At 39.8% G+C, this 14,104-nt stretch overlaps 1 protein-coding gene across 4 annotated transcripts in view; it reads right to left on the bottom strand.

Moving 5' to 3' along the window:
* Positions 1-247: 247 nt before the first annotated feature.
* The window catches only part of DHRS7B (dehydrogenase/reductase 7B), a 45,617-nt gene continuing 31,760 nt past the window's right edge, over positions 248-14,104 (bottom strand). For all 4 annotated transcript variants that reach the window (XM_073546661.1, XM_073546660.1, XM_073546663.1 and 1 more), the window contains 4 exons: positions 10,226-10,436; positions 7,525-7,617; positions 4,391-4,543; positions 248-593 (listed from right to left, as the gene is read on the bottom strand). In XM_073546661.1, coding sequence (XP_073402762.1) covers positions 388-593; positions 4,391-4,543; positions 7,525-7,617; positions 10,226-10,436 — 663 coding nt within the window. In that variant the 3' untranslated portion in view covers positions 248-387. The remainder of the gene's footprint in view (positions 594-4,390; positions 4,544-7,524; positions 7,618-10,225; positions 10,437-14,104) is intronic.

Raw genomic sequence — 14,104 nt, forward strand, 5'->3', positions numbered from 1 at the left:
TTAACCCCTCACGGCACTTAGGGTGCTGGAGGAAAATATTCTGGTTTCACAGCACTGACGCCATTTAGCGCAGTGACACATATCTCCCCTCGAGCACTTTACCAGTGACTGTCACAGGTTATTGTAACAAGCGACATTATTTCAATTCTGAATTCTGACTGCATTAATAAACGGAGACCTAAAATAACATTTTATTTTAGCGCGTAAGAGAACAAGGTATAATCATATAGAAGCAGCCACCACTCTGTAAAGATAGAAATGTTTATTAAGGATTCACTGTTTGATCAGGTGATCGGGGTTAGTTATGGAGCCAGGCTAGATAGATTATGCCTTCTAGTGGTATAGGACATGTGGTCTTGAAAAAGGACAAGGAATAAATGTCCATAATTATGCATCCTTCAACTTCCTTTCCTTTTTAGCTCTTGCTGCCATGATAGAAAAAAATATTTTTGGAGCAAGTGCCCTCAGGTATACAGCCAATGTTGGCACCAGACCAGCTACAAGGACATCCTTACTTCTTTCGCCAACAGCACTAAAAACGATACGTGCTACCTCTTCTGGTGTTCTTCCTTCAGCCGTATTCTTGTCCATCACTACCGAAAAATGGAAATATTTCAACAAGTAGAAAGAACATACAGGTATATAATAAAATGAAAGAGATCACAAAGAAAGCAGCACTGAGGAAAATTCTCATTGTCGTGTGCCAGTGGCCACAACTGCTGACGAAGGATCCACACTAAGTGTTCAAAACCCTCCCAGTACCCCTCAACGTTTCACCACATTTACTGGGTCCTTCTTTTTACACTTCTTGCATTGCATTACTTAAAAAAGGCAAAGTAAATGGACTCAAAGCAAACCGGTCAGTCACGATAGCAGCCAAGTATAATATTCTCTAAAACACTGCAGCGGTGTCAAAAAGACTGATCAACCCCTTCTCGACATATGACGTAAACTTACGTCATATATCGTGTCCCTGCCTTTCATGGGCTTTATCTCCACTTTAATCAATCGTAAACTTCTGAAAAAATATTGGTTCATTTTAAGAGCAGATCCAGTTTTATCAATGCACATTCCTGCACAACCAAAAACCATTTTTAGAAAAAATCGTACCCTTTGCAACCTTGTTGCCCCCCGCAACACAACTCGTAGACCCTTTACTTCTTCTCATCCCCGGACACTTCCCAATCCAGGCTGCTTTTCATGTAAAACAGCCAAATGTTTATGCTGTATGTCCATTAATAATGGAACATTAGTTTTTCGGTCACACACCACGGGTTCTAGCTACACTATCAATTGCTGTGTGAACTGTCAGTCCTGTTATGTTGTATACCTGATTGAATGCGGTTGCGGGCTGCAATATGTTGGGAGAACAATACAGACTATGCATGCGAGGATGAACAAACACCGCCAGAATATCCGTAATGGATATCTAATGCATAGTCTGTCTAAACATTTCCTTGTAGCACATAACAAAGACTTAAGTTCTTTAAAACTTACTATAATTGATCAGAGACCCCGGACCGTTATGCGGCTTTAATAAGAAGAGAGAGCTACTGGATTTTCAAACTCGGCACTAATCTTATTATTGAAAAAGTCATTTGACCATACCCCTTTTTACTATATTTTAATATAATATTTTATTCAGTTTCTTCATATATTGTCTTATATATTTCCCTTTATTTTATTGTTGTAATTGTGTTTTATATTATGCCTGTGCAATTGCTCTTTTCCTCCTTTTATTTTAATTATGCCTCCTACTCAAGTGTCCCTAATGATTGCATCTTAATTGTGATTGGCTGCCAGCCCTTTTTATGCTTCCTTTCCCCCACTTTCCCCCACTTGCCACCTGATGAAGACGGAGGCTATCCGTCGAAACGCGTAGTGGAACATAATAAAGAAGAAAACTCTTCAAGCTTCTCCTTGTCCTTTGCGTTCCTGTTGTGAGTTCATTTTCCCCTTCATTACTGAGGCCCGAGGAACTCCCTCTTCTGGTAAAGAAAGGTAGTGAGCCTGATTATCAAACACCTGAGGCTGATGATGATGACTGGCTGAGTGGAGTTACTGACTGGATATAAGGCTGCCGACGCCCTTCTGCCCTGCGGGTGATTTCTCTGTGGGATCCTTGGAGACCAGTCTGAATTCCTGCTCCTCTAAAGCTAAGTTTGCTGCTCGGCCTTTTGCTTTGGTGCTTTGACTTTGTTTTGCTTTGTTTTTCTGGATTTCTGCCATTCCCTGCTGGGGTGTGCTGAATTCATTTAGCTCTGTCTTCTGAAAATACCTGAGTGCTGATTTAGTTTTTGAAGCCTAGCTGCTTCAGGGCCTTTTTCATATCAGCTTGTTGGCTTATGTCTTTGATAGGGTTTTGGCAGATTGCAGACAGCAGCCTTCCTGTCCTTTCCTAGGTAGTTTTTGGGCCCCGTCTTTGCTCAGTCTATTTTTCTGTCTGTGTTAGTATTTTCATCTTGCTTCACCGTCATTATATGTTAGGGGCTGCCTATTGCTTTGGGGTCTGCTCTGGGGCAGTTTAGATTTCCCCTTTCTTTCTTTAGGCCTATGTAATTCTCCGGCTGTGATCGAGGGGTCTAGGGCATCGTAGGAACCCCCCACGGCTACTGCTAGTTGTGTTGATAGGTTCAGGGGTCTGCAATCTGATAGTTGCCAACTTCTCTGGTTTTCTGGACTTAGCTTGTATTTCTGCTTTTGCCTCCTACGGTGACTCATTCATTACAAGTTCCCTTGCGACCGTGTTATCCTGCTTTCCATGTTTCTATCCTCTCTAGAGGCACCCGGCAGGAGTAGCATCGGATTACTATTACCAGCGCCCTCAGACCTGTCAGCCTGGCGCTCCATCTATCTGTCTCACCCTGACTTTTTCCTGCCTTTGATGGGGGCCTGGTGTGTGAGCCTGCATCTTTCTTAGCATATGATGGCTGATTTAATCAACCATCATGTGCCTATAACAGGTGGAGTGCCTAAGGCGGTTAACCTGTTAAATCCCACTGTTAATCTGCTAAATCCTGCTGTTAATCTCAGACAGCAGCTTTTATCACGTGCTGGCAGGGAGTGCATCATTCTTCACTTCCATCGGTGCACCTGTGATGTGATCGCGGGGCACTGATGAGTTGTCATGACGGCCGTGGGTCAATTCCACATTAAGACCCTCCTGTGAAAGCCAGGCCATGGCTGGTGTTCATAGGAGATTGTGATTTTTGCTATAAGTAGCAGGGCTGATGCACTGCTATTAAGAGCACAAGTGATCAGATGAATGCAGCTTCAAAACCCAATGGGACTAATAAATAATTTTTTAAAAATAAGAAAAAAAAAAAGTTAAAATCACACACCCCCTTTTGACTCATAAAAGAAAAACAAAAAAATAAAATATGCAAAATATAAAATAAATTAGTCCAATAGGTAAATGGCATAATTAGAAAAAAAGAAATCAAAATGCCAGAATATTTTTTTGGGCGGCCTCAACATTGCAATAAAATGCAATAAGAAACATCTTCCCAAAATGTTATCAATAAAAATGCCAGATCAGGGCACAAAAAGATAAGTCCTCGTACTGCCTCATCCTGAAAAATAAAAAATGTTATGGGTATCAGAAAATGTCAGGAAAATGTCAACAAAAGCAAAAACACACTTTTTTTCTTCTTTACAAATTTCTGAATTTTTTTTGGCCACTTAAAGGGAATCTGTCATCGCGGCAATTTACATACATCGGAAGAGTGATAAAAAAGGTATTTATGTATCAAAGGTGCGGGGTCAGAGGGGATCAAAAGTACTAATATAATCCTTTTGTGATACAGAATTGAATGATATCTTTACATGATATCACTAAAAATGGGTGACAGATTCCCTTTAAATAAAAAACAAAAAAAGTTATGGCTCTTGGAAGAAAAAAAGAAAACAAAAAAATGGCCATGTCATGAAGGGGTTACAGGTCCAAATGGGGACCATAGGCAGAGCTTAGTGTAGTCCAGTGCTGCCCTGGCCAGCGTCTTCCCACACAGCTCTAGTTGACTGACCGGTCTCTCTCCTGTGTGCATACCCACTGGAGTAATCCTTGGAGAAGCCGGCAGGGGAACTTTCAACCATGGTTTTTCGGAAACGCTGAGGCAATTCAGAGAAAAAAACAAACAAACCTGGTTACTAGTGTGCAGCCTGGATCTGACGCATGCCACTTGTGGTTTGGGCAGCATGAATCTACTGACAGATTCCCTTTAAAATAGCCTATTACAAGCCTAATATAAGGTTCAGTGGTCAAAGTGAAAGCTGAAAAATGTCAGGATTTTTTTCTTCAACACAGATAGCAATAAAGACAAAAAATAGGTAATTTGACTGATTGCACATTCCCTTTACAAACAGATTTTTCTTAAAAATCACCACCTACCTCCATATCTGGACCCATCGTCAGTCACAGCATTAAGCGACAAGTTGGTTTGAATATACCCAGGGCTCACAACAGTGACTGCAATGTCATATGGCACCATCTCAGCTCTCAGGCAATCACAGAAAGCCTGCGTGGCATGTTTAGACGCCGAATCTGTGGAGAAAGAGGGCATTTTCCTCAGACATTGGATTCCCTAACAGCAGGGCAATGACCCATAGAAGATAAATGTCTCTGTCCTCCTCCCGTGCACAACCTATCTACCATAAGCTTGGGCATCTCTTGTCAAAAATTACTTTTATTGTGAATCGTTAAGCAACTTGAAGATGAAATGATCTCTAAAAGGCCTAAGTCTAAAGATGACATTTCCTTTGTATTTTAAGCAAAAATTATAAATAAAGGAAAATGGTTCAATGAAAAAGTTTAGTTAGTCCCTATTAGCACCTACTGTTGAAAGCATCACAGTTTGTAAACGCTTTTTGTAGCCAGTCAAGAGTCTTTCAGTTCTTGTTTGAGGCATTTTCATCCATTCTTCCAGTTCTGTGAGATTCCTGGGTCTTCTTGTATGCTAAATATGGCTATTCTGAGGTCTAGCCACAGATTTTCAATGATGTTCAGATCAGGGGACGGTGAGCGCCATTGTTTCTCTGTGCCCTTTTTCTCCATACATACCTTTGATCACTGTGGCCAAAGAGTTCTGTTTTAACCTCATAGGTCCACAGGTCTTGTTTCTAAAATCCATCAGGATTGTTTAGATGTTCTTTTGCATACTTCTCATGCAGAATTTTATGGTGAGGTTTTCTTCTGACTCTTCCATGAAAACCCTATTTTTGTGTAGGAGCCTCTGAACATGAAAACAATGTACCACAATTCCACAGTCTGATAAAAATTTCTGAAGGTCTTTTGCCATCAAGTAGGGATTCTGATTTCCCTCTCTAGCCATCCTACAAGCAGCTCTCACTGAAATTTTGCTCGGTCTTCCAGACCTTATCTTGATCTCCACTGTTCCTGTTAACTGCCATTTCCTAATTACATTTTGAACTGAGGAAAAGGCAACTTGAAAAATCTTTTCTATCTTCTTATAGCCTTCTCTTGCTTGGTGGGTCTCCATCATTTTCAAAGTGCTAGGCAGCTGCTTAAAAGAATCTATGACTGGGTTCTTATAAAGCTGGGAAATTTGCATCACCTGGCCTTTCCTAATGATGATAGTGAACAAGACATAACCCTAACTTGCTAATTATGGTCTGAAATCTTGGTCAAAGTTATTTGAACACGCAACTCAAGGGTTCCCAAACTTTTGCATAAGTCCACTTTCTATTTTTGGAATTTTAAAATGATCTAGAATATATTATAGCAGCTGGTCTAGTGTAATGGTTAATTGCACAGCCTATGACATGGGAGACTGGGGTTCAAATCCAGTGGAAAAAATAAAATTAAATAAATTATACCAAACCTCCTAACACTATAATACCTACTTTAGGTGGCTGCTCTAGCATTGTGGTTAAAGTACACAACCACGAACGTAGCTCTGCCCTGTTGGAAATAATATACCAGTAGTAGTCCTTGGGAAAGACTACAAGCATTGTGAGGAGCTTTCGTTGCTCTTTATTTGCAGGATTGGATGGCACATGTTGTTCTTCCATGATATATATTATTTCCAATATAATAACATAGTAGTACCAATAATATACCAGTAGTGGTCCTTGGGCAAGACTATTAACACTATAGTGCCTACCTCAATAAAATATGAAAGCGTCACGAACAAAGAGCCGGCCTGGATTAACAAAGCCCGTGTCAGATGTAAAAAAAAACAGAACAATCTGAAGATAAATGGGCTGCTGGAACAAACCATACATGGACAAGGCAAGAGAACCTGGATCTGATGAAATGCTACTATAACAGCAGACCAAAGGAGAGAAGATATATGAAGTGTATGAGGAAACTCTAGATGGATACAAGACCTGCATGTCCACTGACTGAGAAACAACCCAACATGACTTGAGAAAGCTATTATCACAACTTGAAATGGATCAACTGCACTGCAGATTCACCCTACATGGAAGAACATTCTCAATCCAATCAGCTAAAGAGCAACAAAAGCTCCTCACAATGCATGTCTAACACACAAAGATTGCATACCAACAGAAAGGAGGGTGAACAAGGCTTGATAAGCATCCAAGCCACCATCACATATGAAACAAGGAGTATCCAGGAATACATCACAAAAATGGCACCAAAAGACGAGATGCCGAGAGAAAGTCTACGGCAGCAACAACAACAGGAAGCAAGAACAGGAACATGAAACACCATGGCAAGACAAGTCGCTACATGAGATGTACCGCCGACAGATAATGGAGTTGGCTGACATGGAGAAGTCCAGATAGCTGGACTTGGAGACAGCACAGAGGCACTAATCATAGCAGCACAAGAGCAAGATCCAGACAGATAAGCAGGTGTTGGCTAACCAACCAGACATTGTCATAGTATACAAGGATCAGAAGACAGCAATGATAATAGTTGTGGCAGTGCCAAGTGACAGCAACATCAGAAAGAAGGAATATGAGAAGCTGGAGAAATACCAGGGCCTCAAAGGAGAAATGGAGAAGATATGGATGGTGAAGGAGACAGTAATTCCAGTGGTGATAGGAGCACTTGGAGCAGTGACCCCTAAGTTGGAAGAATGGGTACAACAGATCCCAGGAGCGACATCTGAGCTCGCTGTCCAGAAATGCTGGGAACAACTAAGATCCTGCGCAGAACCCTCGAACTCCCAGGCCTCTGGTAGAGGACCCGAGAATGAGAAAGGACAACAAAGACCACTCCCAGTGGGGGTGAAAAGGAAGTTTATTTTATATATACCGTATATATTTATATATTTTTTTCCCTAAAACACCAAAGAAATGTGTCATCTTTAACTTTAGCCGATTTAGAGATCATTTCATCTTCAACTTGCTTAACTGTTAGAATAACAGTAATTTTCCCCAGGGGTGCACAAACTTTTACAAGCCACTGTAAGTGGGCATGGTAACAAAGTGATTCTACAATTGATGGTCACATTAAGATCTTTAGCTTTCCTACTTTCCCATGAAGTAACATATCCACTTTCTTTAGTTGTAGATTTTTTCCTGCGTACTTACATGCCGATCTGAAAGGAATGCTTATTTTCCCCTGAACACTACTGATTGCAACGATATGTCCTCTCTTGTTCTTAATCATTGATGGCAGAAGAGCTTTATGTAAAAATAGAAAATTTGTAAAACAAGTTAAAGCATAAAAAAAATAATAATAAGTTACACAAACTGTGTATTTCATAACACATTAATGAACCTTAACCCTTTCAGTGTGCAGCTATTTTGGGGACACAGGAATACAACATACACGGTAACGGGTTTAAAACAGTTATACAGTGCAGTACAAGTGAAACTTTACTCTACAGGTCGGTACAATTATTCAAAAAGCTAATTTTATATATTTTTTATGCTTAGCTTTTATTGTGTTGCCATACTGTGAGAAGCATTTTTATTTTTTTCATCAACCAAGCAGTTTGAGGGCTTGTTTTTTGAGGGAAGAAAAATCACAGCAGAGAAACTCCATTGTGAGGGGTCATCACGCCTCAGTCACCAGGGCCTTGAGTTATTATACTAATGAGACGGGGTGTAAAGTGTAAAGTTCCTCCGTCGGAGAGCATCAAGTTGTCCTACAAGAGACTTATAGGCCATGCAATGCTCCCCTCAAAACTTAAATATACAAGAACCGTCTTCAAAGAGAAAGAGGTCCTCACCTATTGGATGTAGCAATTCTAAAAGTCACTATTGGCCCTTTAAAGGGGCTTGCCACGTGACGTAGGAAAAGCCTCATCAGAAACTCCGTGTGCAGACACGCGTTTCGCAGTGCATGGCCTATAAGTTTCCTTACACCACCTTGACATTGTCCACCAGAAGAAACTTTACCCCATAGACCACGTCAGAGGCCCCCCTCACCCAGCTAACCTGTTCTGCACTGTTGAGGCGCAAACATCCCAAAACACGTCTGCAAATGGGGCTCGGCTTCTAGTACCAATTCATGTTGCTAAGTCCAACACTGACTTTTAGGAAGTCGTATTATCTTCCTTTATGAAGATGCTATTTGCATACAAATGAGACACTATTGTGATCCCCTACACCCAATTCCTACATAAAGGGACACACAACAGGATACGATTTGAGAAAGCATAACTAGCACAGGCATCAGTTACACATTTTGTTCAGATGTTCGTATCAGTTTCCTTTTACCTAAGAATTGGAATGAAACATTATGTTCTATTAGTAACTCTGTATATGAATCTATTTATCCCAGAGTGATTTTTTTTATATTCCTTTGTATCTATTATCTTTACTTATTTTTTCATATAGAGAACAATGAAATACATATAACACATACATATTTGGCTGATCCATGCCCTTTATTATTAGTGGAGCTCATATTTTGGTTGTTTTCAAGTAATGAGCTGACATTTTCATTAGCACTTTTTGGGATTACACTGATTTGTTTTCATTAATTTTTTGGGGGAGGTGGATAAACCAAAAACAGACATTTTTATTTAAAGCATTCAACATACAGGTTAAATACCAGGATATTTTTTATAAGATGATCTTAATTGCTCATATAATACATTTCAATACGAATACAGGCATTTTATAAATGCCCTGCCTCCAAGCAGTTAGCGTCGGGATCACTGTTCTTGCCAATTCCAGCAGTTTCTATGCCATCTGGTCCCCTGCGGGTTGTACTCATGTGATCAGTATGATGTATATACTGTATCTGTCATGGAGCAATAATTAACCCCTTCACCCGCGGGCTTTTTCCGTGTTTGCGTTTGTTTTTCGCTCCCCTTTTTCCCAGAGCCATAACTTTTTTATTTTTAAGTCACTATGGCCGTTTGAGGGCTTGTTTTTTGCGGCACGAGTTGTTCTTTTGAACGATACCATTGGTTTTACCATATTGTGTACTGGAAAACGGGAAAAAAACTACAATTGCAAAAATTGTGTATATACAGTATATAAAAATAAAAAAATAAATGGTCATTTTCCAAGACCCTATAGTCTTCATTTTTCGTGATCTGGAGCTGAGTGAGGGCCCATTTTTTGTGCGCCGAGATAACATTCTTATTGATACCATTTTGGTGCTGATATGATCTTTTGATCGCCCGTTACTGCATTTTAATGCAATATTGTGGCCACCAAAAAAACGTAATTCTGACGTTTTAACTTTTTTTCTCATTGCACCATTTACCGATCGGATTAATTCTTTTTATATATTGATAAATCGTGCGATTTTGAATGCGGCGATACCAAATATGTGTTTTTTTTATTGTTTTATCTTGAATGGGGCGAATGGGGGTTTGATTTAAACATTTATATATATATTTTTTTTAATGTTGGATCGTGATTCCATTCGCGGCTGTTAGGGGCACATGTCAGCTGATTAAATCAGCTGACATGTGACGGGAAAGATGTGGGCTCGTCGCCAGAGCCCACATCAAAAGGAGAGATCAGACATGCACTGTATATGCACTGTGCATGTAGGTAAGGGGATAATCAGGCTCAATGATGGGTATATACTGCACATCAGGAAGCGCCAACTGGTTGAAAGGCGCATACAGGGTTCTATGAATTTTTCAGACTGGGCATGGTTAGTCCTACTATCCGAGCGTGCCAATTTTAAAAGAGTACAAACATCTACTATAGTAGTTCTTTACATAGAGAAATTTCCTTATGCCTATTTATGAGAAATTACAGCGCTGAAAAAATACAAAATAGAATACTGATTACAGTGTGTGGTTCAAATCCGTTCACTCACCTTTAGTCAATGCAACTGGTCCAAAATAGTTTGTGTCCATGATCATTCTGTCCACACTAACCTTGGTATTCAGAATAGTGCCACGATAACTGATTCCTGCATTGTTTATTAGGATGTCCACCTTCCCCAAAAGCTGAAGAATCTCTTTTGCTGCATTTGCAACAGCCTCTATGTCCGAGAGGTCAAATATTACTATATGTGGCTTATGGAACTGTAGTAGAAAGAATAATGATTTACAATTGTTAGATAGGCAGTGGTACAGTAATGCTTCCACATTAACTTGTATGCACATTGTGTAATGAGGTTCTGCCCGTGGTCACCTGGCAGCTCTGAATAGGGCTTCAACTGACAGGGTTGTGTTGGCTACACCAAATATCAGGTCCCAGGGAAGCAGGGGCCTTTAACCTTTAATCCACTGTAGCAAGTCCATGTAGGATAGGGTTAAATCGTAACTCTGCAGGCTTTGATTAGTACACCTGGCTAGCACTGCATATAAACAGGCTAGGTGTTCATCTAACTCTGCTGGGAAAGTTATGCAGACTGGACGGGTCTTGAAGTTGAAGAGATCCAAGAAGTAACGTTTCTCCTTGCGGAGAGTGACATGACATGAGACTATTTGCGAAGTTGAAGAGAGAAACAAATGAGAATCTCTTTGAGAAGAGTCTGCACAGGCCATGTGCAATAAACTGCAAGTCTCAGTAGTTGCTATGGATGTCAGCAGTTTTATTTTACCAAACTGGGGTTAGCTCAGTGGTGTCTGAAGTAGTCAGGGTCTATACTGTTTAGTTAACATCTGGATAAGGATAGGTATCTACTGTATGTTTAGGATTTTGTTTTTACTGTGCAAGCTGCGGAAAGCAATAAAAGTGCACATTTTTGGACTAAAACTACATTGACTGTATGAACGCTATCTAAGGCCCACTGCATACCAGAGCGAGTGAATACCGAGACATTATACTGGGACTAACAGCGAGACACTGGGTTAAGTCCTTGAAGTAGTTGCTGGCTGGGGGAGCAGGCCAGCAGGAATTTTAAGGACACTTGGATCAGAATCAGGAGGGAAGACCAGGGGAAAAAGTCATAAATCAATTGGTAAACAAGCTGAGGTCAGAACAAGACTAAAACAGGTTAGGCAGAAGCTGAACAACAGAGGTGAACCAGAGCTAGTTCATTATAACTTGTAGTGGGTGACTGAGACTAAGGAGTTTAAATAGAGAGCAGCCCTGCCCAGGGCACAAATTTAAACTAGTCAGGATATAATCTCCAAGTGTCCAGGCTGGACGATACCACTGGTCAGAGGAGTAAAACAAGATAACTGTGTAGTTGCCCTTTATTTCCCAGCGACAGATGTTGACAATGAACGGAGAGTAGTTGACATGGATGTTGCACATTGGTTCTTACTGAAATTATTAGATGTTTCATGACATAAAACAGATTTAATAGTTCAGATGTATTAGTAATTAGTATTTAATTACCTTTTTGAGACAAACATTGAGTTAGAGTAAAAGAAGGTTAGGTAAACTTGACCAACTGACAATATAGAATTAATGTGGGGGTACACTGTCCCACTATTTCTCCATAATCTGTGCATATGCAGAAAGTGAAAAGAGTTAAGATAAACCAATCCCACCCAGTTCTGATCGATTTTAATCCCCAAAACTGCAGACCCTCATGCAAGCCTTTCTGTGATATGGCGAACATGACTGTGACCCATAACTGCTGACTACTTTTAAGTACAGATAATGCACCAGTCAAAAGGTGGCACACATTTATTCATACAAGGATTTTGCTTGTTTTTTTGGAATGTGAATATTGTAGCTTCAGAATGATGCCAACACAACCACAAAAGGAACACATAAGAAACAAAGAGTAAAAGAAAAAAAACAGGCATGAAACAAACCAGAATATATGATAAACCTTTGATTTCTCCAAGAATTCCTCTTGTTCAGATGACAGCTTTACATCCCCATGGCATTCTCTCAAGTAGATTCTTTAGGTAGTCACCAAGAATGGCTTTCCAACAGTTTTGAGGGCGTTCCCAGAGGTGCTGAGCTCTTGTTGGCTGCTTTTCCTTTAATGTGTGGTCCAACTCATCCCTAATCTTCTCAATGGTTTGAGTTCCAGTGGTGAAGGCCATGTCAAATGATGCAGCACTCCATCCTCCTCCTTCTTGGTCACACAGATCTTACACAACATAGAGGTCTGTTTTGGCTCACTTTCCTGTTGCAACACAAGTAATTGTCCCGCTACGTTCAAACCAGATGGGATGTAATGTCACAGCAGAATGTTATGGTAACCATGCTAGGTAATGTGCCATAAATTTGGAATAAACCAACAACAACGTCAGTCACCAGAGAATGCCACACCTCCTCACCATGCTTACGGTGGCCACCAAACATGTATAAAACTAAATTTTTCTGCATCCCACAATGACACGGCAGTTGGCACAAAAAAAATCTCTAATTTTGACTTCTCGAACTACAGTACAGATTTCTACTGATCTCATGTCCAGTCCTTGTGCTTGACCCAAATAAGTTTCCCTTTTCTTGTTTGCAGTCATCAGAAGTGGCTTCTTTGCAACAATTTGACAACATGGGCCGATTTCTCGCAGTCTCGGAACAATTGATGTTGAAATGTGTGTGTTACTTTAAATTGCTGTATCTTTTATGAAGGATGTTATCTGGGGTGCTGTCAATTTCAGAGGCTGGTAACTCTCATGAACTTATCCTCTGCAGTAGAAGTCATTGTTTGTCTTCCTTTACTGGGTTTTATCACAGTGATTTGATGGTTTTGATGATTGCAGTTGAGGATACATTCAACGTTCTAGCAATTTTCCAGAATGATCAGGAAGTAATAATGGACTGTAATTTCTCTCTACTTTGCTGAGTTGTTCTTGTTATATTCTGGCTTCCAGGAGTTGTGGTTTAGGGTTCAGCACTCTATGGCACTATGTACAAGACTGCCTCTATAAAACACACCTGATAGTCACAAACACTTTCTGAAGGAAGTTGATTCCACAAATGAACTCTTGACAAGCCACATTTTTCGACGTAAGACGTTTCTGGTGACCTGATGAAGCCGGTATAAATCAGAGTAAAAGAGAAGTGCTTAGAGGAATCTAAGGATTAAAATATATTCTGATTTGTTTCACACATTTCATTACTACTTGTTTCTCCTATCTGTTTTGTCTCGGTTTTTCTGCCTTCATTCTGAATCTACAATGTGCACATTCCAAAAAATACAAATAAAACCACTCTATGAACAAAAGTTCCCAACCTGCTAACCGGCGCTGCATATCTACAGTTTCTGGAATAAAAGAAAAGCATCATACCGGCTCAGTTACCACCCTAAGACATTTTTTGTCAGAAAAACCATCACGTCTTATATATATATATATATATATATATATATATATATATATATATATATATATATATATATATATATATATATATAATGTCTATGACATCACAGCTTTATAAGGCTTTTTTTGTATGACAGGCTTTACTCGTTATATTAGCCTTCTATACACAAAACGGTGATTTTTGGTTTTCATGTTTCCCATTTTAGCTGCTAGCCTTTCAAAAGCTATAACTTGTTATTATCCTGTCACCATAGCCATACAAGGGCTTCTTTTTTGCTGGATAAGTTGTCTTTCATTACTGAAAAACGAGAATACATTTTTTTGGTACCATATTGGGGTACATACAATTTTTTTTATCCCATTTTATTTTAATTTTTGAAAGCAAAGTGACTCATACGACGAGAGGTTGAAAAAAAGTTTGCTTATTTAGCTAAAAAAAAAAGCCTCAGAGGGAATTACATTTACATGTATAAATACATGTGTGGACAGTACACAGGACTGGCACATGACTTATT

This window comes from Dendrobates tinctorius, unplaced genomic scaffold (assembly GCF_039654945.1).
Source record: "Dendrobates tinctorius isolate UK_male_01 unplaced genomic scaffold, ASM3965494v1 ptg000150l, whole genome shotgun sequence".
NCBI classification, from domain to species: Eukaryota; Metazoa; Chordata; class Amphibia; order Anura; family Dendrobatidae; genus Dendrobates; species Dendrobates tinctorius.